This window comes from Tupaia chinensis, unplaced genomic scaffold, assembly GCF_000334495.1.
Source record: "Tupaia chinensis unplaced genomic scaffold, TupChi_1.0 Scaffold144991_2, whole genome shotgun sequence".
In the NCBI taxonomy this organism is placed as follows: domain Eukaryota; kingdom Metazoa; phylum Chordata; class Mammalia; order Scandentia; family Tupaiidae; genus Tupaia; species Tupaia belangeri.
This window is the reverse complement of record NW_006204851.1, coordinates 2,298,072-2,322,421: the sequence shown is the minus strand read 5'-3', so window position 1 is coordinate 2,322,421 and position 24,350 is coordinate 2,298,072. Positions and strand designations below refer to the sequence as shown.

General features: G+C 40.1%; 1 protein-coding gene across 1 annotated transcript in view; it reads left to right on the top strand.

Moving 5' to 3' along the window:
• TRPC5 (transient receptor potential cation channel subfamily C member 5) overlaps window positions 1-24,350 on the top strand; it is a 235,155-nt gene that overhangs the window by 156,074 nt on the left and 54,731 nt on the right. Inside the window, exons 5-7 of the mRNA XM_006167735.2 lie at window positions 121-260; window positions 5,005-5,327; window positions 16,444-16,639. Of these exons, the coding sequence (XP_006167797.1) occupies window positions 121-260; window positions 5,005-5,327; window positions 16,444-16,639 (659 nt within the window). The remainder of the gene's footprint in view (window positions 1-120; window positions 261-5,004; window positions 5,328-16,443; window positions 16,640-24,350) is intronic.

The following is a 24,350-nucleotide window of genomic DNA, read 5'->3' as shown; positions in this document are numbered from 1 at the left end:
GGCTTCATCCCACTGACCCTAATTCATCCATTGATCTCATCTTCATTGGCTTTGGAGGAACCTATTGCAATAATCAGGACTGACCCTAAAAAAAATAAACTTTTTTCCTTTATTCTTCAGGGTTCATTTGGGGGGAGATTAAGGAAATGTGGGATGGTGGATTTACTGAATACATCCATGACTGGTGGAACCTGATGGATTTTGCAATGAACTCTCTCTACCTGGCAACTATTTCCTTGAAGATTGTGGCCTATGTTAAGGTAAACTGGAATGTCTGTCATTTTTCTTAAGCAATGATTTTAGGCACATTAAGCTTTTCCACTGATGGCATGAAGAATTTAGGGAGAACATAATGATGACAGTCCAATCCATGTGGAAAATGCCATATAAACAGACATTCTTTCAATGGTTTGTAAGTGTTGTTTATCTAAGCAGAGAAAGTTCAAAATAGAACAATTTGCAAATAAATTAGTTTCTTTGACTCTCAGAATGAAAAGGTCTTCAACCATCAGTGTTTAAATCCTCTCTACATTGCCCTTACCAAGAGAATGGCCAGTTAATGCTTGCATAGGGCAGGAAAAGAAGTTCACTGAATTTACTATCTATAAAAGTCTCTCTTAACCCTTATCATTTCATTAAAAAGAACCACTTTTTATTTAATATTACTTCCCCTGTGCAACATCCTTTGGTAACCATTCTTTTTTGTGGGGCCATACAGTTCCTTCTTCATAACACTGCTCCTGCTATGATCATTTCTCCCTAACCCACTGAATCATCTCTTCTCCAAGCTAAGTATTCCCACTTCCCTCAACTGTACTTCATATGACAAGTAGCAGAACTTGGCAAACTTCACTGTAGGAAACACAGTAATCTCTGTCTCCCTCATCACTTCCACCACCAGTATAATCATTCAAGCAGTTATGAATCTAGTTTTTTGAGTATCACCCAATCAGTGACTCTGTTATCAATTCAAACAATGCAGATACACAACCTTGATACTTTTCCCACACAATGTGTAGCTTAAATTATCCTGAAAATAGCTTCATGTCTGATACTTTAAGTTATCATAGACTCTGAGTACAGATTTGGGACTCATTTAAAAAAATGGGATGGTCGTGTTCCTTCTACCCTGCGTTGAACTTTTCCACCATGCAGAAAAGTTGACAATTTAGTTTCCAAGATTGTCTAGTCAGTCATGCTTTTTGGCACTAAATTCCACATGAAAGAGTTTTAGAATGGGACTGTGGCTGTCCTCCAAAACTCCAACAACTTAGTTTATTTTTATATTCCTAATATGCATATTGCATAAATTTTAAGACTCTGGGACTTATGTAGAGCATGAATATTGAATCCAGTCATGAAACATTTTTGAAAGAAGCCCCAGAGTATGCCTTATACATGTGATCATTTAACACATATTTACAACCTCCTTAAAAGAAAAACCTGGTGAGGAAAATGTTTGACTCTCTGGTTAATGTGTCTAGGTGAAATCCATGTCATTCTGGCACTCTGCTAAGTAACACTGTTTACCTAAAAAAATACATTCTTCCTTTGAAAGTGGTGTTTATATGTTGGAGGGACCATAAATTATCAATGTAGAAATCGATCGGTTTTGTCTAAACAAGAAAGTTCAGAATAAATGATGAAGAAAAGGATTAATATTTGGAGATACAAAGATATAGATATAGATGCTCAACATTTACTAATAATATAACCTGTTCAGCTTTACTGATGAGGACCCCAAAAATCTAAAAACCACCATAAAGCATAGGAATAAATACAATTGACTGAGCTGCATAAAATCCTCAACCGGAATTTAACTCAAAAGAGACCATTGCCAAGAAGTTGGAAACCTCAAAAAGAGAGAGAGAAATAAAAAGAAAGGAGAACTTACAAAGCAAGACTGCCACATGCAGAATTTAGATTTGCAATGAGAACTTGTAAATGGAAAGAGGCTGGTACACTTACCCACAGAGGCACACTAGTCTGAGATGATCTTCCCCCAGCAGGTTAAGCCAACTTTTGAAGAAAAGCCACAAGAATTGGATCTTTTGAAACCTTTCAGATCACCATTATAGTAAAGTAGTACAGAAGCACCAAGGGATGAACAGGCCGTAAAGAAGATCCTTTATAACAAAGAAAAATCAGTCAGTGATATATACTCAACCTCATGTTGCTAACAACAGAAAACAAAAGATGCACACTGAAATACTCAAAAGAGAACAAATATGCCAGTGTTCCCAGCTAACCCTACAGTAATGGAATAATTACCCATTTGTGTTCTAGAATATTACCACCTATATTTATCCAGCACAACATCACCTTGCATATGCACAAACTAAATATGGACTTTGCTAACCACTTATTTGTGGTCTTTTCTTCAGCTATACTTGACTAAAGACACAATTCCTCCCTCTTCTCAATTCTTACTACTACTACTGAGTCTATTAGCCTGTCCTCTTAATATTTGCTTTTGGTTGATAGAATGCAACTCACACCACTTTTGTAAGGCAAGAGAGTCAATTTTCAAGCTGCATTCCATTTAAAATACGTAAAAATAATTCATTTGCCTCCCAGTGTCACTAACCCAGGAGTCAGGAGATCTGAATTTAATACCCACTCTTAATGCTTTTGATCTGGATTACCATAGACAATCCCTCTACCTCTCTGAACCTTAGATTCTGCCTCTGCTAAATATAGAAATTGGACTAGATCAGTAGTTTTCAATATTTTTAATTTTTCCCCATGGCATCACATCTTGAAGAAAAAATATATACACAATTCCAGTATGTAAAATAGGAAAGAGGACCAAGTTTTCTTGAGGGCTGAGTCTTCTTTGGCTCTCACAGTGGCCACTAGATGCCTCCATTGAACCCTCAGTCTCTAAGGAACACAATTTAAAAACTATGGTCTTATATCAGGGGCCGGCAAACTGGCCAGTGGGCTACATTTTACCTGCTGCCATGTTGAGTTGTTATATATTGTCTGTGATTGTTTAAACACTACAAGGGAAGTGTTGAATATTTGCAGGAGACAACATATGACCCACAAAGTCAAAAATATGTACTATCTGGCCCTTGACAGAAAAAGTTTGATAACCTCTACATTAGATGAGCTCCAACTCTAGTGTCTGCACTCCTGTGCTATGATATTTTTCTCCAAAAACATACATAGAAAGTATTGGTTTGTCAGGAAAATCATCTTTTATGGTTATTTGTGTTCCACAAATCCAGCTTCATGATCCCACATTCAACAGACTCCCTGTGGTTACAGTTCTGAATGTGGCAAGAGAAAACCACAAATTATGAGGTGTACATGTTCCAGTTGATAATTCCTAGTTTAAAAACTTAAGTCTGTTTTGTTATCAGTAAAGAGTCTTCATCTCTCACACATAACTCAAAGCCTTTAAATGACTATTTAATATCCATGCTTTCATATCAACTATCAAATAAGCAATATTTAATAGAACTAGTGCTAGACTGAGTGGGTTTAGTCCTGGCTCTGCCACCAACTTCCTTTGTGATTTTTAGCAAGTTATCCTGCCTCTCTGGATTTCAGTTCCTCCATTTTTAAAACAGGCATAACAACATACACCTCTCCTAGCAAAGCAGTGGATGTGTTTTTGGAGGGAAGAGAGTAGAAATACAAGACTCAGCCAAGATTACATAGAACTGGCCACCTAAAAGTCTATCTGAAACAGAAACACAGTATGGCACAGTTTGTCCAAACTCCTCTGACCGTGAAGAATTGGATACAAACAAGTGACTTTAACAACATCAGCTTCTTCAACTGTTGGAACTAAAACACATTTTAGAAGTTCTAATAATATAATTTGGCCTGCAATGCAACATTTTCTCAGGAAAGTTGTTTACATCTCATCCTGGGAAATTGTGATATTTAGATGTGAGCTCAAGATTGAATCCCCGGCAAAATCTACTTCTGTCCTGAGGAGGTAATAGGCATTGCTTTTATTTCCTTAGCATCTTCCCTTATGGAGTACACAGATTTTCGCATATGGATACTGAATCACAAACATGTGCAGTGGGTAGGAGTAAGGCATTATCCTTATTTTATGGTGAAATTGAAAGATACAGGCAGTTTTAAGTGACAATACCCAAATTAGAGGTTGGCTCTCACAAGGAAATCATCCTTCCAGAAGGCTACCCACAATGATCCAGGATGGAAGCTTCAGATAAGGATGAAAAATGGACAACCAGCCCTATAAATACTGACTCTTCCTCTCCTTTAACCCCCTGGCTTTTCATTTGTGCTTGAGGGATATTCTACTTTAGAGTTGTCAAGGGAACGGTAAAATACATCCATATGTCACTGTGTGGGGCACTACTAAATTCACTACCTGCAAGGTTGACATGCCATTTGCAATAGTGTAGAATACATTATCGACTGCTAAAAATTTAGCAGAAAACTCCAATGAGTGGCTCCCTAAAGATGTTCTATCAGCTTCAAACTGCAATCAGCATGGGCATGAGGATGAACACCACATATCAAGGAGGCTGAATCCATTCCTGTATCTTCAGTAACTACAAGCTGTCCATGGCACTCAGACACAAACACAGTGCAAGATTTAGGAAATATATCTAATTTGAAATCTCATTAGGAAGCCAGGTGATTTGTCCCACTATCTTGAGCATACCAGTGGTTGTATTTCAGTGACACTCCCTAACAATCTGGTAAATCCACAGGTAGAAAATGTTTGTTGATAAACCATAGGTGGTTGCTCCAGATAATTGCTCCAAAATTCATTCTTCTGTGTGTGTATGCTGGGTATATATTTGAATGGGAGAAGAAGGAAGAGAGTTATTAACATGTGTTGATCAAGTGGGGCAAAAAAAGACAAGTAGGCCATGCACAGGGCCTGCTGTATAAATAGATGCTTGAAGCATATTTTAGTGGATTTATTTGGGTGTGGAAGGGAAGAAAGAGGGGAAAGTTTTATAAATGCTCACTGTACCTCTTACCTTGTGCACTTGTTGTTTCTTTCAGTATAATGGTTCTCGTCCAAGGGAGGAATGGGAAATGTGGCACCCGACTCTGATTGCAGAAGCACTCTTCGCAATATCCAACATTTTAAGTTCTTTGCGACTCATATCCCTGTTCACAGCCAACTCCCACTTAGGGCCTCTACAGATCTCTTTGGGGCGCATGCTACTTGATATCCTCAAATTTCTCTTTATCTACTGTCTGGTACTGCTGGCTTTTGCCAATGGATTGAACCAGCTTTACTTTTATTATGAGACAATAGCTATTGATGAGCCTAACAACTGCAAGGGGATCCGATGTGAGAAACAGAACAATGCCTTCTCCACGTAAGACTCCTTCTTTCCTCTTTTGACTTTTTTCCTGCCTTTTGCTTTTTTGCCCTGTTTTCAGTCCACAGCTTTATCACTGACTCTTGACAATGCAGGCAAAGCTTACTATAGATCTACCTAAAGGACCTGAGGGGTAAGGTGGTCCTTCTCTCACTACAGGGGTCTATAGGAGGAGTTCGGTGAGAGAGGAAAGACACAAACACACACATGCACTCCTAGGAACTTGTCTGAACAGTTAGTCCTGAAATATGTTGATAGCATTTCATATTTTTAATAGAATTAATGGGGATTGGGTAGATAATTCTTCACTTAAAAACATAGTACTTGTCATGGGAATGAATAACCGAAGGTTATTCCTCTAAGTAAGTGGCTACCAAAGCTAACCAAACTGTTCTGAATCAAGCCCAAAGATCAAGGAAGGATGCAAAAATATCAAATGTACTCCCTTTCACAGTATTAAATTAGGAGAGGACAGGCTGAAGGAAGGACTTAAGTCTGCTCACTTGCTAGATTAACATAAGTTTTCTGGTGGGCCAAGCAGCACCAAGCACTGATCAGACAAGAAGAGAGTACTCATGACTTTTTGTCCATGACTCCATTACTTCCAGACACATGGAACTCTTTGTGCCTTTTCTTCATACTGTCAGGATGTACTGTTTTATTTTTTAGCTTATTTGTTTCTGTTATGAGAGAGGAGAAAGACAGAAATGAACCTCCAATAGGTTTTGGGGGTTTTTTTCTTAACCCTCAGTAGGGTTTTCAGGCTTCAGTCCATCTCCAATCTCAACTGACTTGGATCATTGGCATGCCTGCGTGCACCCAGTGTGCTCAGGGAGGTCCTGGGAGACCTAGGACTTCACTCATGGGGGACCAGTTGTGTTACTATTGTGTCACTGCCTGGACCCAAGACCTATTTCTTTGGGACATTCAAGCCTCCAAAATGGCTTTTATTTTCTGACAAATCAATGTTAGGTGAAATAGACAAGTGGAAGAAAATAAGAATGCCAGGTAATTTGTAAAGTTAGGAGTTGTGCTGAACTGCCCGTGGACTCAGTGTCCTCCTACACGTTGTCCATCTCCACTCCTACTTCTCATGAGTGCAACTCATCACTGGTATTTATAGCAATTACCTAAAGATTTTACAGGATTCTTAGTCCTAAAACTAAGTCATGATAATAAAGGAGGGGGGGAAGAAAAGGTTTCTGCTTAACCAACAGTTGCTGCCAATAGAGAAGAAAAATAATGCTATCTAGCCTACACCTATTATTTGATTCTAGCAGAAAATGGATTTCTTAAAATGGGTCCCAAAAAAGCCACAGTTCAATGACATGTTAATAAGCATGAAAATAGGATCTATGATCAAATGAATTTGGGAAATGCTAAGGCAAAGTTAGAAACGTTTCTTCTCTGCACGACTTCACAGAGTCTTTCCATTATAAATTTACAGGATGATGTTCCAGTGAACAGAATTTGAAAAATGTCAGCTCAATCCACTGCTCATTGCAACACCCACCCCTTCCAGTAGGCCATACTATCTGTCTCTCTTCCCAGAACTTAAGGCAAAATCTTGGATGGAGAGGGTGCCAGCAGATGGCATAACAGTTACATTGCTGGTCTCCCACATAGTCCATTGCAGTTCAAGTCCTAGACTTGGTGGCTTGAAACTCATGCTGGGTACCTGTGCATGTGTGCTCAAGATCCCAGGAGAATGGAAAAGGGACTGTGGTGTGGCCATCCCCACTGGGGGGTGATTTCTCACTTTCCCTCTTGCTGTCTGTCTCTCTTTCTCTCCTACAAGCACATGCACCATAAAGCAAAAACTTCTTTTAAAAAATCTTGTATGGAGAAACCAGTTTCCTATGAACAGAAAAAGGGGGTAATGTGGGTTGACAAAAGTCCTTTTTTGGTTAAACCAACCAGGAGTGTATAACAGCAACTTATCACCTTGCTAGTACCTTTTTTTTTTTCTTTTTTAGGTTTTTGCCATAGGGTGTGTACACTCTTCAGAGACACAGAAAGGAACAGAAAGGAAAGTGAGAAATTACCCCCTAGGGGGATAGCCACACTGAGATCCCTTCTCCTCCATTCTCTTCTTGCGATTTTGGGCACTCACGCACACATGTGATTTTCAAAACCATGATGTCCAGGACCGGAATCACAGTCAATCACATGGGAGTCCACCACCTTAACAACCACACCACCTGATGGCCCTAGTAGTGCCTCTTGACTAGGCACTGCTTCCTCTCCTACATTAGAGACAGAACTCATGTCAACCTGTTTTCAATGTAAATAACAATTTCATAGTGGTTTGAGCACCAGGAGACTGCAATTATTCCCATCTAAATGTTCGGCAGAATTTAATACCTGAATGCAAGGTGCCCTTCAGGTGGCCAGATTCCTGACACCTACCGTTTCATATGAACTTTGCTAAGGAAGTTTATGAAATACTTCCTTGCAAGTTTGCAGTGATCATTAATGCCACTGTAACCAACTGACATTTTGCACCCATCAATTGCCCAGCAGGGACAATTAATAAAAATGGGCACCTGTCACACATGAAATTATATCTTGGAGTGTCAAGTAGGTCTAAAGCAGCATTGTCAGTCTGAAACCAAATCATCAGTAATGTTACCTCATCTTTCCCTCTATCTGTTGATTATTTTTTCCTTCATAAAGGCGTGAGTCATATTTATGTTTTCTCTAAAATACTTCAACTTGGGTATTCATTATACCTATTAAAATGTTACTCAGCCTAAGAATCAGACTCAGCTTTTAGAGAAGTGGAAAGTAAGCTTGTTTATATATCTATTAGAGTTTGGTACCTGATCACTATCATCCTTTTCCTTCTGATTCTCCAGAGACACCATTGCTAGTCTTCTGCTTAAAAAATAATAGTAATAAAATAAAAAGAAAAGAAAAAGAAAAAAAAAAAAAAGAACTTTCTTCCCTGGGCACGCAAGGGGAATTTACTATCCTTGCTGACAACCATATGACAGTGCTATTGGTGATTTGAATTCAGTATTCCATACTAGGAGTACCAGGCCTTCATCTGCTGTTGGGAGAAGCAATTAGGAAGGCATCACCACTTTGAGGGCCAGGACTTGTGACAGAAAAAGGGTAGACATGGTGAGAAGCTAGCATGCCAGTCCTGTGCCTGTCTCCTAAGGACCAGTTTTCATCTCCAGATGCCTCCTGAACACACCTGGCTATTCTACAGGTCCCTAAAACAAAATGTCCACTGAATTCCTTATCTCCATATCTTCAGCCCCAGCCTACTATATCCCCTTTAATTGCTCACCTCATTAAATGATACCAATCCTAGGAATCATCTGGGATTCTTACCCTTTCCCACAGGAAACACATCCAGTGTCTCATCAGTTCTGTCAATTCTACTTCATAAATACCCCTTTTTTTTGGAGAGGTTTTCACTATAGGGCGCGTACGCTTGCCAGCCAGACAGAGAGAGACAGAGAGACAGAAAGCGAGAAATCACCCCCCGGGGGGATGGCCACGCTGCAATCCCTTCTTGCCCATTCTCCTCTCGGGACCTTGGGCACGCGTGCACACGCGCCCGGTGTGAGTTTAAGCCACCAGATTTAGGACTCATACCGCAGTGGACTACATGGGAGTTCAGCAACATAGCCATTATGCTAACTGCTGGTCCTAATAACTCTTGAATCTATCACACACACGCACACACACACACACACACACACACTTTCTCTTTCTCTCTCTCTCTCTCTCTCTCTCTCACACACACACACGCACACACACACACACACATACATGCACAACTGTCTTAGCTCAGGCCTAAATCATCTACTGCAACAGCCTCTTAACTAATCTCCCTGTCTCTAGTCTTGTCTCACTTCTAAATAGTCTTATTGCCATGCAGAAGTTTTTTCTAAATACCAGTCTCATTCTGTCATCTCCTGGCTTCATACTTGCCAAAATATCTGTACCTTGTATTTAGTCTCTTTTTTTTCATTTTTAATTTGCCAGAGGGCACATACACTTGCCAGAGAGAGACAGAGTGAAAGGGAGGGAAGAAAGCACCCTCTATGGATCATAGTCATGCCCCAGTTCTTTCCCCACTTCTCCCTCCTTTCAAGATTTTGGCAATACATGCACACATACCATACCCAGTGTGTTTCTCAAGCTGCCAGGTGTGAGACTTGAACTATTCCATCGGCCATATGGGGTCCAGCTATTTCAATCGCTAAGCTTCAGGCTGGCTCCAAGGCTTTTTTTTTTTTTAATTTTAATTGCTAGAGGGCACATGTGCTCACCAGGCAGAGAAAGAGAGAGAGAGAGTACCTCTTATGGTATGGTAATGCTGAAATCTTTTTTCTCCATTTCTCCATCCCATCAGTTTTGGGGGCACACATGCGCATGTATCCAGTATGTTTTTGAAGCTGCTGGGGCTGAGATTTGAACTGCAGTCAGTTGTGTGGAATCCAGGTTCCCAAGCACAGAACTTAACCACTGTGTATGAGCCAGCCCAGGCTTTATTACCATAACACACAGGGTCTTGTAATCTGGACCTTGCCTTTCCAGCCTTTCATTCCTCTTCTCCATAGTCAACATCTTGCTGTTTTCATATAAGCCTTGGCACATCATTTGTCATTTCTTGTTACATGGAATGCCCATTTTTACCTAGCCATCCTGGCAAACTTTTGCCTGGAAAACTCTTAATTATATTTTATTTTTTAGATTTTTGCTATAGGGCACATGAGCTCACCAGAGAGACAGAGACAAAGAGACAGAAAGTGAGAAATCACCCCCAGGGGGACGGACACACAGCAATCCCTTCTCCATTCTCCTCTTGGGATTTTGGACACGTACACACACACACACCCAGTGCCGGGTCTGGGATTCAAACCATGGTCAGCAATGTGGGAGTCCAGCGACGTAACCTTACACATCTGCTGGTCCCCAGCCTGGCAAACTCTTATCCATCCTTTCAGCTTCTGCCAAAGTGCTACTTGCACTAAAGTCTTTTCTTATCCACTCCAACCCTGCTCCCAGCTGCAGACTTCTTTTTTTCCCCATTGCATTCTTTTACTTTTTTAAAGAACTATTTATTTAATCTTATTTACTATTATTATTATTATTATTTTAATTTGCCATAGGGCATGTGCTCTCACCAGATAGAGACAGAGTGAGGAAGAGAGAAAAATGAGAAAGCAAGTCACCAGATCTGGGACTGGAACTACTGTCAGCCATGTGGGAGTCCAGCGCCTTAATCACCATGCCACCTGCTGGCCCTCCCATTGCATTCTAAACACACCTTCATTGAGTCTTGTTCACCTAGAAGACTGAGACTCCCATCTTAGTAAGTTTTGACCCTACCATAAAAGGGCCTAAAACACAAAGGTACTCAACATGCCTACTGAATTGAGTGCAAGGGTGAAGTCCAATAGCAGCCCTATCCTTTTTAAGCTTTTTATTTGGAGATAATTATACATTTACAGGAAATGATAAGAAAATAATAAAGAAAGAAACCACACACTTCTCATTTCCCCCACCAGTAATACCTTGCATAACTATAGTACAGGATCACAACTAGGAAATCAACACTGATAAAATCCATTGCCCTATTCAGATTTCACCAGTTTTACATGTAAGCTATTTTCAACCACATGGATGGTCCTAGGGCAATACTATCTTTCACTGTAGATTATCGACTTTTGCTTCTGCCCTTCTAGGATGGCTGGGATGTCTGAAGTATCTGATCAGCTCTGCCACCCTGACAATTCACTTTAAGCTTTCTTTTAGCCAGAACCCTTGGTCTTTCTCTTACTTTTCTCATTATGTACTTGGGTAGTTAGCTTGAGAGCAAAGCTCTACATTGATCTCTATTAGAGTTTATCTTGTTAGTCCCACCCTATTACTCCAAGCTGCTGAAATCTTTCTGAATCTTGATCCTGTTATCTAATTTATTAGCTTTCTCTCCAGCCTTGTGTCATCTGAAGAGCTAAGAAGCATACCATCAATTATCATCGAAAGCATTGATACGAACTGTTAGACAAGGCTTGATATATGCTGGGTAAAATATTGGGTAGCTATTGGGTCGTCAGAAAAGTCATGACTCATTTTTACATAGAAAAGCATAGAAAAATACATCATGACTTTTCTGATGACCCAATATTAAAATGATACACAGGAAGACTGTGTATACACAAAAAAATGTATGTACTGTGATTGCAACTATGCACAACTAACTATGCAAATGAATAACAACCTATAAAGACAATAAAGGGAATATAAAACAAGAGCAAGAAGGTGGAACTTTTAGTAATAGTAATAAAAATAACTAATATTTACTGGGTGCCAGGGCCAGGCACTATTACAAATCAGCTTTTCATGAATTATAATATTCTCCCCCTTATCCTCAGGGGATGATTTTCAAGAATCCCAGTGGATGTACTTCAGCTAGTACTTAACCCTACACATATTATGTTTTTTCCTATACATACACACTTTTGATAAAGTTTAATTTATAAATTAGGCACAGTAAGAGATTGGCAATAGCAATAATAAAATAAAATAATTATAACAATATGTTGTAATAAAAGTTATGTGAATGTGCCCTCTCTCTCAAAATATCTTATTGTATATATTCACCTGTTTTGGGACTATGACTGACTGCAGGTAACTGCAACCATAGGACACTGAAGCCACAGAAAGGAAAACCATAGATAAAGGGAGAAAACTAATTCATTCAGTCCTCACTACTAGACTGTGAAGTAGACCCTGTTATTATTGACCATTTTACAGATGAGGAAACTAGGGGAAAAGGCAGTAAAACGGGTTGTCTCCAGCTGCATAGATAGATGGCTAAGTGACAGAGTTAGGATTTCAATCAAAGCATACTAGTTCCAGTATTTGATTTTATCCATGGATACAGATGTAAGATAGATCTTAAAGTTATATAAGATTTGATGCATAAACTTTAAATAATTATGAGTACATGTAAAATTAAATAGGACATATCTGTGACCTCTGCTACCTCCTTCCAGACTATGCATCTAACCCAACCTTAAAGGAGTTAGGACAGGCATCTAGAGGTGAAGGGGCTTTAACTGTGCCTTAAAAGTCTAATAACGGTTGGACAGAAACAGCACAGAAGTAGAGACTAGAAACTGGGGACAAGGTGGAGGCATTCTACCCAGAGTTTGAAGCTTTTCAAAGGTGTGGTGAAATAAGAACAGCTCTAGGAAACTGAAGGATGGGTAAGGATGAGGTCAAATGGCTAACCACGCTTTTGCTCTATTTGGTCTATCAAAACACAATCTGCAAGATACAAGATGATGTCAGTGCTTTCTCCCAAGGAACCATTTTTCTTCCAGTTCATCACCCTATTTTCTGCTGGTCCTACTTAGATCCAGAGGGGTAAGTCCCTCTCCATTTTTTTTTTTTTTTTTGGAGAGGTTTTTGCTATAGGGTGCGTGCCCTCACCAGACAGACAGAGACATAGAGACAGAAAGCGAGAAATCACCCCCCAGAGGGGATGGTCATGCTACAATCCCTTCTCCTACATTCTCCTCTTGGGATCTTGGGCATGCATGCACACGTGCCCGGCGTGAGTTTTAAGCCACCGGGTCCGGGACGTGAACCGCGGTCGACTACGTGGGAGTCCAGCGACACAGCCATTACGCTAACTGCTGGTTCACTCCCTCTCCATTTTGAAAGACAAATTCTTCGTCTCAAAAATGAGGCATTTACTAAATCTCCAGAAAACTGAAGTTTCCATGTCTATTCTACTGTACCCCTCTTAGCTTTATGGTCTATTTATGGATGGCTCTCAACATGTGCAAGTTCTTCCTCAACCACCTGGTATGGATTTGTCTTCCATATATTTAATATCAAATCTTCTTGAATCTTTGTATCTCCAGTCTGTGCCCCTTCTTGAGCTAGAAAGCTCCATATGTCGGTTTACTTTCTACTAAATAAAAAATGGACTTCTTGTTTTCTCTAAAATAATGTCCTTTAAAATAAAAAAGATATTCCTTTGGAATTAGGATCCTAGAGTTTGGTCCACAGGTACTTCTATCCCTGAGATTATTTTATTATGAACTTGGCCCCTCCTTCAGGTAGTAACCCTTTTCCTGTGAATTCAAATGAGTCTAGAATCACAAATCTTCCCACAGATATCTCACCAGAATATTCTTAGCCACCTCACATGCTAGTCCTCCATTTTACCTAGGTTTCCTTTACAGCAGGGCAGCTTCTGGTGACCAGACCACATTGTGACATGTTGTGCACAGTGCTGTGAACATTCTTATTTCCCGTCACCCAAACTAAGGAACAATGTCCCACCTCACCCTTGCTTTTCCCCTTCATGAACAATTACATCCATAGGGTCTCCCTCACTAGAATTTCACCACATTCGAGGGCAGATTTTAAATGCTCAGACTTTCACTTTCAGAGAATCTTTGTTAGCAGTCAATGAAACAAATAGCAGTAAACGCTATACTGAGAACTGAGTTGTTGCAAGGGTAGGGCTATAGTAATGTAATATCATCCACTTAGGAGAAGAAATCAATTCAGCAATATTCTACTAACACATCGATGACATACTTGCTCTGTTTGTGGCCTTATTGTCTGTCATGCAGTCAATGAACACTGGTCAAAGGCTTTCTGTGTTTGAGGTCATTCAACTTTCAGGAACTCTGTTCTTCAGAATACCATTCCTGTTCACTGCAGCTGCTTCTGTTTTTCTAAACCACAGCTGCACCAGCTTCTGCTATCCACCTACTGGTCTAGGGGCCTGGGCAATTGCTGGCCTCCAACTGGCCATGACTACTAATACTTCTTTTCTTCTTCTTCTTGTTCTTCTTCTTTTCTCTTCTTTTTTTTTCTTCTTCTCTTTTCTTATTCTTCTTCTTCTTTTCTCTTCTCCTTCTCTTCCTCCTCCTCTCCCTCCATGTCCCTCCTCCTCCTCCTTTTTTTTTTAAGAGAGTTTTTAGCTGTAGGTAATGTTCATTCACCAGAAAGACAGAGAGAAACAGACAGAAAGCAAGAAATCACCTTCCTTCCCCAGGGAGGATGGCCATGTCACAACCCCTTCTCCTCCATTCTCCTCTCGGTGTCTTGGGCACGCATGAACAAACTCCTGGCATGTGTTTTAGCCACCCAGTCTGGGACTTGAACTGCAGTAGACTACGTGGGAGTCCAGCAAAATAACAATTACAACATCTGCTGGTCCCTGCCCTGACTTCTGACATCTAGTGGAAGCTACCAGCTCCTGACTATGCCATCCTAACTGGGCCAGATTCCTAACTCTGTATCTTGCACACTTTTAAAAACCTCTTTCTGGCTCTGTGATGCATTGGATTACCTGGCCCTGACTGGTAGAGTGTCTTGGAAATTTAGATCTTGAGACAGGACCAATTTGTCATACTTTCTGGTTTTTGTGTCCTGGCCCCTGAACTCCCAACTCTCATCTTACTGTTGATTCACAAATACTTTACCAACTAGCACTTATTTTCATACAACACAGCAGATTTCTTCCTTCTAGGATAACTTGCAAGAAATGTGATGCTGAAAGGATCATGCAAGTTCTCTATGATGATTCAAGAAAAGCCACTCATTAGTTTGAAAAAGGTCATGTGAATGTTGCCCAAGTAGTTTGAAAGGAGGCTCCTGAGATTCAGGCCCATGCAGAGCACAGACTTCACCAAAAGGAACTAGTCCTCAATATGCAGCCTAGTGACTGCACAATTATCAGCAAGACTGGAATTTTCCCTAATTTAACAATGACAGTGATAGTAATAGCTAACATCCATTCATTCATTCAACAAGTATTCTTGAGTTCCTATTATGTACCAGGTACTTAGTAGCTCTGTGTTTCTGCCTTCATAGAACTTACATTCTAGTTGAGAAGGAAAAAAAATAAATATATTTAAATAAAATATTACTTAATGTAATTTTAGAGAGCTTTAAGTGCTAAAAAAAATGATTAAACAAGACAATAGGTTAGACAAAAAGTTATGGAGCTTATTTAGGTAGAGCAAACAAAGAAAGCCTCTCTAAGGAAGTGACATTTGAGCTGAGACCTTAGTAATGACAAGGAGACAGCCTAGCAAAGATCTGGGGAAAGATCACTCCCAGACAGATCACTCTCAGACACTTCCCACTCATCTCCAGAATGAACCCAGGAACAAATGTCTCAGCCTCTCAAAATACATTGGGCTCATTAAGACCAACACATTTTCAGCAAATTGAAAGAGTGCATCCATTCTTAAAGTAGCATTGCTTATGCTCTGCACCTTTTCTGTGGGCTTGGGAAATGGATGATCTGTGCCACCATACGCTGACTGAGTTTTATTCCTATATGCAGATGTTTTGAATATAAGGCAAAAAGAAACCGTAGACACCCAAAACACATTATTGCAAAGTATCATGTTTGGATGTGGAGACTAAGAGAGGAAATTATTTCTGTAGCCATCTAAAAAAGATTAATGAAGCAGTTTGGGGAGATCAGATCAACTTTGATTTGAATTCTGGCTCAGCATTTACCAGCTAGGTGTCCTTGGGAAAATCCTTCAGTCTCTGAATTTATTTCCTTATCTGTAACAATAAGGTTTTATAATGACTGTGATGATATACGTAAAAGTGCCTAGCATGCTTATACATAGTAAATTCTCAATAATACTTAACATATCATTAATAATAATCAATATAAAGTGTTAATTTGAGAATCATTAAGCTTCTCCACTGAGCTTAGCACCATCTGCGTTATGTGAGAACCACTAAAGATTTATCAGAAATGGTCATTTAGCTAGTAAGTGTCAGTACTGAGATTTTAACCCAGTGCAACTTAACCCAAGCACAACATTCCTAACCACTGCATTTACTGCTTCTGTGTGATTAGAAATGTGGTAAATCACATGGCCTGAAGATGAAAGAGAAAGTTTCATGGAAGAAGTAGCCCTTGAGATAAACCTTGAAAACTTTTAGACTAGTCAGCAGCTGAGAAGAAGAAGATGGTATTCCCAGTAGAAGACATAGCATAAGATGTAGAAGTGGGAACAACTGAACAACCTGGTCTTTCTCTTTTCTTACTCTTCATAAAGAATTACATAATCTACTCTTTGATCTCTTTTAGGCTATTCGAAACCCTTCAGTCACTCTTCTGGTCTGTATTTGGCCTTTTGAACCTCTATGTCACCAATGTGAAAGCCAGACATGAGTTCACCGAGTTTGTGGGAGCTACCATGTTTGGGACATACAACGTCATCTCCCTGGTTGTGCTGCTGAACATGCTGATTGCCATGATGAACAACTCCTACCAGCTCATTGCTGTGAGTAGCTTTGCCTTACTGGAGGGCTTTTTTTTTGATCCCATTGGCATGGAGCCCATTGAAAGCTCAATGAAAGAGTCTGTCTGCCTTGATTAATTTTCATTCATTATCCCAGTTGTTAGACCAAATTATTTTTTCCAAGATGCTTCAGTTTGGATTCTTAGTCTATTGAATCTTGGTAATACATTGGGTTGTTGGAAAAGTCATGATGTATTTTTTTTAGGTTTTTCTATGCAAATATACATTGTGACTTTTCAGATAACCCAATAGAATAGGTTGTTCTCTTGATTAAGACCTTCTGGCTACCTGTTGAAAATAATTTTAAATCTTGAAATCCATTTTCTTGCCTCAGTAATGAAAACTCAGGGAATATAGGCACAATTTGGCTATAACATTTCACCGTTCTAATTTCCTGGGTTGATTAAACTGATATGGTTCTCTAGGAGAACCCTACTTTCTCTTCACAGCAAACATCCCCTTCCTAAAACTGAGAATCCCAATGGCAAGGGTGACCTTCTCAGAGAAAGAGTGGCTATGTTTTGATCAAGCATATATGAGTAATTGCACTCCACTTGGGATGCTCTAAAGTAGAGTCCATTGCTGAATTTTTTTCTTTACCATCATGATACCATTTAGATCAGAAGGGTTTATTACCCTACACTAGAAATGGTGAAGGTATAGGATGTAGGGTCACTTCAAGCTCTGCTGTGGTTTCTGATGCCAAAGTAAATATCTGTCTTCTTAGACAAAGGAGTTCCAGTTACCTGAGGTGCAGTTTAATTAGTTATCAGCGAATTTGGATGTTTAGTTCCTTTTATGATGCGAGATCATCCCCTATGGATCAGTCTCTTGAAAGTTTTTATTGTAGTATTGAAGGCACAAAATTTTTCATTTCAAACCTGAGTTTGTCTTCTTTCCTAGTTTCTATTTCTCAGATTTAGTTGATGACTGAGGAGTCATACTGCCTATAGAAAAGAAGCTTAAAATATTGGTTACATATACATATCTGTGCACATGTATACATGTACATATATACAGTGACACACACATACACATGCATTGCCCACATTTCTTAAATATTATGGATAACAGTGAACATCTGTGATCCATTTCCACCAAGGACAGAACCAATACAGAATGGGTATGTATACATGTTGCAGCAGGAGATGTCCATCTATTAAGAACAACCCAATGATAAATGGTAATGAAATATATTCTCATAAGCAGTTTATAAAATTTCTGTCATTGGAGAATTTTTTTAAAGTAGGATATGGGGGGGTCAACAGGTGGCATGGTGGTTAAGGTGCTGGACTTCCACATGGCTGACCACAGTTCAAGTCCTGGACCTGGTGGCTTGCGTTCTCACTTTCTCTCTCTCTCTCTCTCTCTCTCGCTCTTGCTCTCACTCTCGCTCTTGCTTTCATCTGTGTGTGTGTGTGTTTGTGTGTATGTGTGTGTGTGTGTGCGTGTGTATGTGCATCTCTGTCTCTCTCTGGTGAGCACATGAGCCTTGTCACAAACTAAATAATAATAATAATAATGATAAATAAAATTAATCTTTTTAAAAATCATTTTTTTAAAGTAGGATATAAAATTGTTTACTTGGCTGATTAAGATATAAGGTGCTTATGTCACAGAGAAGTGAGGGAAGTATAGTGTAAAAATATTAAGAGTTAAAAAAAACAGGGACTTTATCCTGGTTCTGTCATTTATTGGGTGACAGATTTTCCTTCTTCATCAGAAAAATTAGGAAATTTGAATAAATGGTCTTAATATCCTTGCAAGCTCTGATATCTTCTGAATCTATCCATCTACAAATGAACTAGATAGGCTCACAAGATCCTCTCTAGGTCTGAAAGTCTGTTCATCTGTTGCATTTAAAATGAAACATATCTCAGTTTTATATTCTTTTTCTCTCTCTAATTTAAACCCACTTTGATGAAAAACTCTGAAATGCTTACTCCTAGTCTGTCACTATAATGGGGTTGGGGTGGGCATGGAATCTCAGGGGTTTATTTTTCCACCCCTATACCCAATATTCTACTCTCTACCCCTGCCAAAAAATAACAGTATTCATGCTAAGGCATTTATAATTTTCTCTCTGGGTGTTTAGCAGTTGATTGCTCCTAGTGACAGAAGAAAAAGGAGATATTTTCCTGTCACCTAATGCAGGACTTTGGTACTTACCACTGAGCTCAGTGACACTTTCTAGGAAATCAAAACCCTAGCTCTCCTGTCACTACCTGCTAATAGGAGTTTTGTTTTAATATCACCTGATACTACACAAGGAGAAACACCTTGGCTTGGGAGGGGGCCTGGGGTAGATGGCCTGAATATTGTCTATACCATTTCACACATCTGGAGTCATGGCCAACCATTCTGAATACTGCCTGCTTCATTAGGATCCCCCAGGAGTGTGAATAAAGGAGGATCCTTATATTGAGCAGCATGAATCCAAAAATATCTAGATCTGCTTAAGTGGTAAAACCTAACAAGTAGATTTAATTCTATTTTCAACATCTCTATTTCAGTAGTGAATAAAATTATTAGAAGGGCCTTGATATTGATATGGGGGAGGCTACAGAAAGGAAACCACTGAAGACAAATTTTCCTATTCAAAAGATTAACACAGGCTGACTCAGCATAGGTAGAGCCTCAGTTATCAATGACCCTCACTGTGAATTTATTAAGTACATTCTAGGAAGGGCTTAAGAACACCAGGTAATACACATTCCATGAAGGGTCGTATTTTTTCTAAATGTTCCACTTAGGATTCAGAGCTGCTGATGATATGGATATATGGCTCTGTAGCAATTTGTGATTTTTATGCCGAGGAAGTTCTGCTTTTGTAGTGTGTAGGGCTATCCTCAGGATATGATGAAGCAGAAATTACTCCAGGCATGTGCAATGTGATCCCAGTCAGCATCTCTAGTGAAGCCGGTCATATTGTATATTATTATTCATATCTTCAATTGGCAGTGATTTACTCCTCTCTTTATTCTTATGTCTCCCTCCTTTATTCTTAGATCTCCCTCTCCCTCAAAGTCTTTATTACTCTCTGTGACACTTTTTTTGCTTTTTGCCATAGGGCACATGCACTCACTATAGAGAGGCAGAGAGAGGGAAAGTGAGAAATCACCCACCATCAGGGAGATAGTCATGCTACAATCCCTTCTCTATTCTTCTCTTGGGATTTTGGGTACACACACATGCCTGATGTAATTTTCAAACTGCTGGGTCTAGGACTCAAACCACGATCAACCATGTGAGAGTCCTGCACTTTAATCACAATACCACCTGCTGGCCAAACACTTCTTTCAACAGAGAAAGCTAACTTACCAGTTCTGTTCTTGGTGTGCATGTACAAATCTTATTGAGGAAAGCTGCTCTTGTTGCCATTTTGATCAGATTAATCCATTAAAAAATATTAGGTGGGAAAGCTAGACCAGTCCCACAAAGTGCATTTACCTTAGGCCCCAACCCACTCACAAGGGTCATCTCTGTTGTATAAGATTGGTCCTCACAATACATGGGACTGATGATCCGATAAAGCCTCATTCAGCAAGTTAATAAGAACCCTCAGTTCATTTGGCTGCTGTGGAGTGTTTGTTGTAATGCTGAGAATATGTAAACAGCACTTGCCTCACTGAGCCACAGATGCTGGATGGCTTGGGGAGAGCCCAGATACATAGGATTGGTTGTCCCCCTTAGGGTGCAGCATTTGGAGGCTCAGATAATGGATGGACTCTCCCACTGCAGAAGACAACCATGCAAATGAAGACATTCATCTGAACAAACCTGGCACTGCAAAAAAAGAAGGCAAAGCTAGAGAGGTCTGTTACACACCACTGAAGTGCCAAGGAGGGCAGGTGGTCTCCCTGCCCACCCCTAGTCATTCAAGACCAACCTTAGATTCGATTCTCAAAGCACAGAGAAAATAGTAGCACTTCACACACCAGATTATGATTTTTAACCCTCTGACCAGGACTGATAACCAACTATTAAGAACTGGTATGAGGGACTAGCAGTTAGAGTAATGGCTATGTTGCTGGACTCCCACGTAGTCGACTACGGTTCGCGTCCCGGACCTGGTGGCTTAAAACTCACACCGGGTGCGTGTGTGTGCATGCCCAAGATCCCGAGAGGAGAATGGAAGAGAAGGGATTGCGGTATGGCCACCCCCCCTGGGGGTGATTTCTCGCTTTCTGTCTCTCTGTCTCTCTCTGTCTGTCTGGTGAGCGCACGCGCCCTATAGCAAAAACCTCTCCAAAAAAAAAAAAAAAAAAAAGAACTGGTATGGTTGCCCTGTTGTTAAAATATTGAAATACTTCATACCAGTTAGTAAATAACTGCTACTCCAGCAGTTCCCTTTGAGACACACACAGATACCCCATCCCCCCCCCACACACACACACATAATCAAGCAAGTAAAGGGTAACATCTGTAACAAGAGGTAGTATCCAGGACCCTGCTCCAGTGATACAGCTGTCATACATTATAATTGATTGGTTTCTTAAACAGTCTGGATATCACTATAGAAGGCAGAATCCTAAAATGCACCACTAGATTTTCTGCCCTAATCATCAGGACTGTGAATATGAGATAACACACTTGAGATTAGGTTATATTACATGACCAAAGGGAGTTTGCAGATATAATTAAGGCTACCAATCAAGGAGATTATACAGGTGTGCCTAAACTAACCACATGTGTCCTCCAAAAGCAGTTTTCTTCAACTGATAGTAGAAGAGGATGTCAGAGATCCAAAACAAAAGGAATATTTCGTGTGTCACTGCTGGCTCAAAGATGGAGGGGGCCATTTGGAGAGAAATATAGGCAGCCTCTGGAAGATTAGAGTGGCCTCCAGTGGACAGCCTTCAAGGGAATTTCAGTCCTACAACTGCACAGAAATAAGTTCTATAAAGAACATAAATGAACTTTGATTTCAGCCTTGTGAAGGCCTGTATGACTGTAGTAAAGAAAACAATGGGAATATAAGTAAGAGATGAGATCATAGAGGTGATGGGGCTAAAGGACAGATCATGTAGAGCCTCATAGACTTTGACTTTTACTCTGAAAATTATGGGGAGCCATGGAAGAGTTTTGAACAGAAGAGGAACATGATTTAACTTGCATTTTAATGAGATTGCTGTGTCTGATCGAGAATAGACTGAAGTGAGGTAGGAGCAAAGACAGACCAATTATGAGACCACTGCATTAACCTATTTAAGAGTCGATGGTGGCTTAGACCAGAGTGTTGGGAACCAGCAGTTAGCATAATGGCTATGTCGCTGGACTCCCACGTAGTCGACCACGGTTCTTGTCCCGGACCCGGTGGCTTAAAACTCACGCCAGGTGCGTGTGCGTGCGTGCCCAAGATCCCGAGAGGAGAATGGAGGAGAAGGGATTGCGGTGTGACCATCCCCTCTGGGGGGTGATTTCTTGCTTTCTGTCTCTATGTCTCTGTCTGTCTGATGAGCGCACATGCCCTATAGCAAAAACTTCTCAAAAAAAAAAAAGAGTCAATAGTGGCTTAGACCAGAGTGTTCATGAAGGCAGTGATGAGAAGTGGTCAAACTCTGGATTTATTTCAAAGATAGATCCACTTTGCTGATAGATCAGATGTGAAGTGTGAGGTAAAAAAAAGAGTCAATGATGAACCAAGGATTTTTATTCTGAATAATTTAAAGAATGGTGTTGCTCATTACTGGCATGGGAGAAAGAATATGAAAGGAGTAGGCTTGGGGATGGAGGTGGGAGTATAGTGGAGTTGAGTTTTAGACATGTGGTGTTATAGATACCTATTAGATATCTGAGTGGAGGTGCTGACTAGGTAGTGGTCTATAAATTTAGAGAACTCCAGGCTAGAGATAGAGATTTAGGAGTCATCAGCATATGCATGGCATTTAAAGTCATCTTTACTAGATGAGATTACTAAGGGAGTATGTGTAGATAGAAGAGTAGAGACCTGAAAAGTCGGGCTTGGGCCAAACCAATGTGAAGAGGTTGGAAAATTTAGAATACATCACCCAAAGAAACTGAAAACAATTAGAGAGTTGGAGGGGGTGAGGGTGGAAGCAGGATAATACACTGTATTATAATTATATGCTGTATTGTTCCCAGTGTGTTGATAAACTCATATACTAGAAAGTGGTACAGTTGGATTTAAATTGAGGTGGTCTAATGCCAAGACCTACACACAAAACCACTACATTAATCACATCAACATGTACCTGAAGGGCAAGGAATACTTTTACTATAAGGAACCTAGGACATCTTCTTTCCTTTCCTAGTTATATACAACTCTGAACTGCCCACTCTACTTGTCCTATCTGTTGGTGAAAGATTTCATTATGATCCTGAGGTGTCAAAGGGCCCAGTATCTGCCCTAACTTCTTTCAAACAGAAGTCACTGATCCTTCATCCAACATACACATGTCTATATATTTAGTTCCTAAGAGCTATTTCTTAAGAAAACAGAACAAAACATAAACCTTGCCATTTTTCAGTCCCACTGAACAGTCCAAACCATGGTAGCTATAAGTCTAAGGAATAGTTATTATAAGTAATAGTATAACCTCATGCCAGGTGAAGGAGTTGCTCAATTCAGGCTGTAGGAAATTTATGACATTGGAGCAGAGCCATTTCAAATTTTAATAACTGTCTCTACCCATTGGGATGCCCTCAAGCAATCTAGATATTGATTTTTTTTTCCTCATCTCAGTTTGTACTTTTCCCTGATGCCAAACTATTGCCTGGAATCTGATCAGAAATTGCTACATTTCACTAAGGAGAAAGCAAACATTCAGAAACACTAGGAACATTTTAATAGTGCCCTCCCTTGGGTAATATGGAACCTATGAAAACCTGCTGATAATCTCATATCAATCAACAACTTACATTTTCTGGTAGGTTCTGTAAAGGGCACAAGGGCTAGGTGCCAGAAATGATATAAAGGGAAAGACACAGTTGATGCCTTTAGGGAATCTAGCATAGAGGGGAAGTCTGACGTGGGTAAAGTAACAATAGCACTATTACCATGAGTATAATAGCGATAATTACATAAAACCTGGGCTCAAGAGTAGTCAGATTGTCTGGATTTTAAACCTGGACTGCAATTTAGTGTGGTTTTGGGCAACTTGACCATTTTCTGCCTCATTTGGCTTCTCTAAAAATGGGGGTGATAACTAGGCTTTTCGTTTGTTTCTTACTCTCAAATTCCTGCCCATTTCCTGTATTAAGGAAACTTAATTCTCCATAATCCTTTGCCTTTTCATTTCCAGGCAGATTTGACCAATCAGAAAGTAGGAGGAGAAGAGAAGCTAAAGTATTTCTTCCCCATCCTCACTTTCAGATTTTGCGGCCCACCTCCAACTACCACCAGGCATATCGGCTCCCTCCTTGGCCCCATCTTTTTTTTTTTTTTTTTTTGGAGAGGTTTTTTCGCTATAGGGCGCGTGCACTCACCAGACAGACAGAGAGACATAGAGACAGAAAGTGAGAATCACCCCCCAGGGGGGATGGTCATGCCGCAATCCCTTCTCCTCCATTCTCCTCTCGGGATCTTGGGCACGCACGCACATGCGCCCGGCATGAGTTTTAAGCCACCGGGTCCGGGACGCGAACTGTGGCTGACTATGTGGGAGTCCAGCGACATAGCCATCATGCTAACTGCTGGTTCCCAACTTTTTTTTTTTTTTTTTTTTTAGAA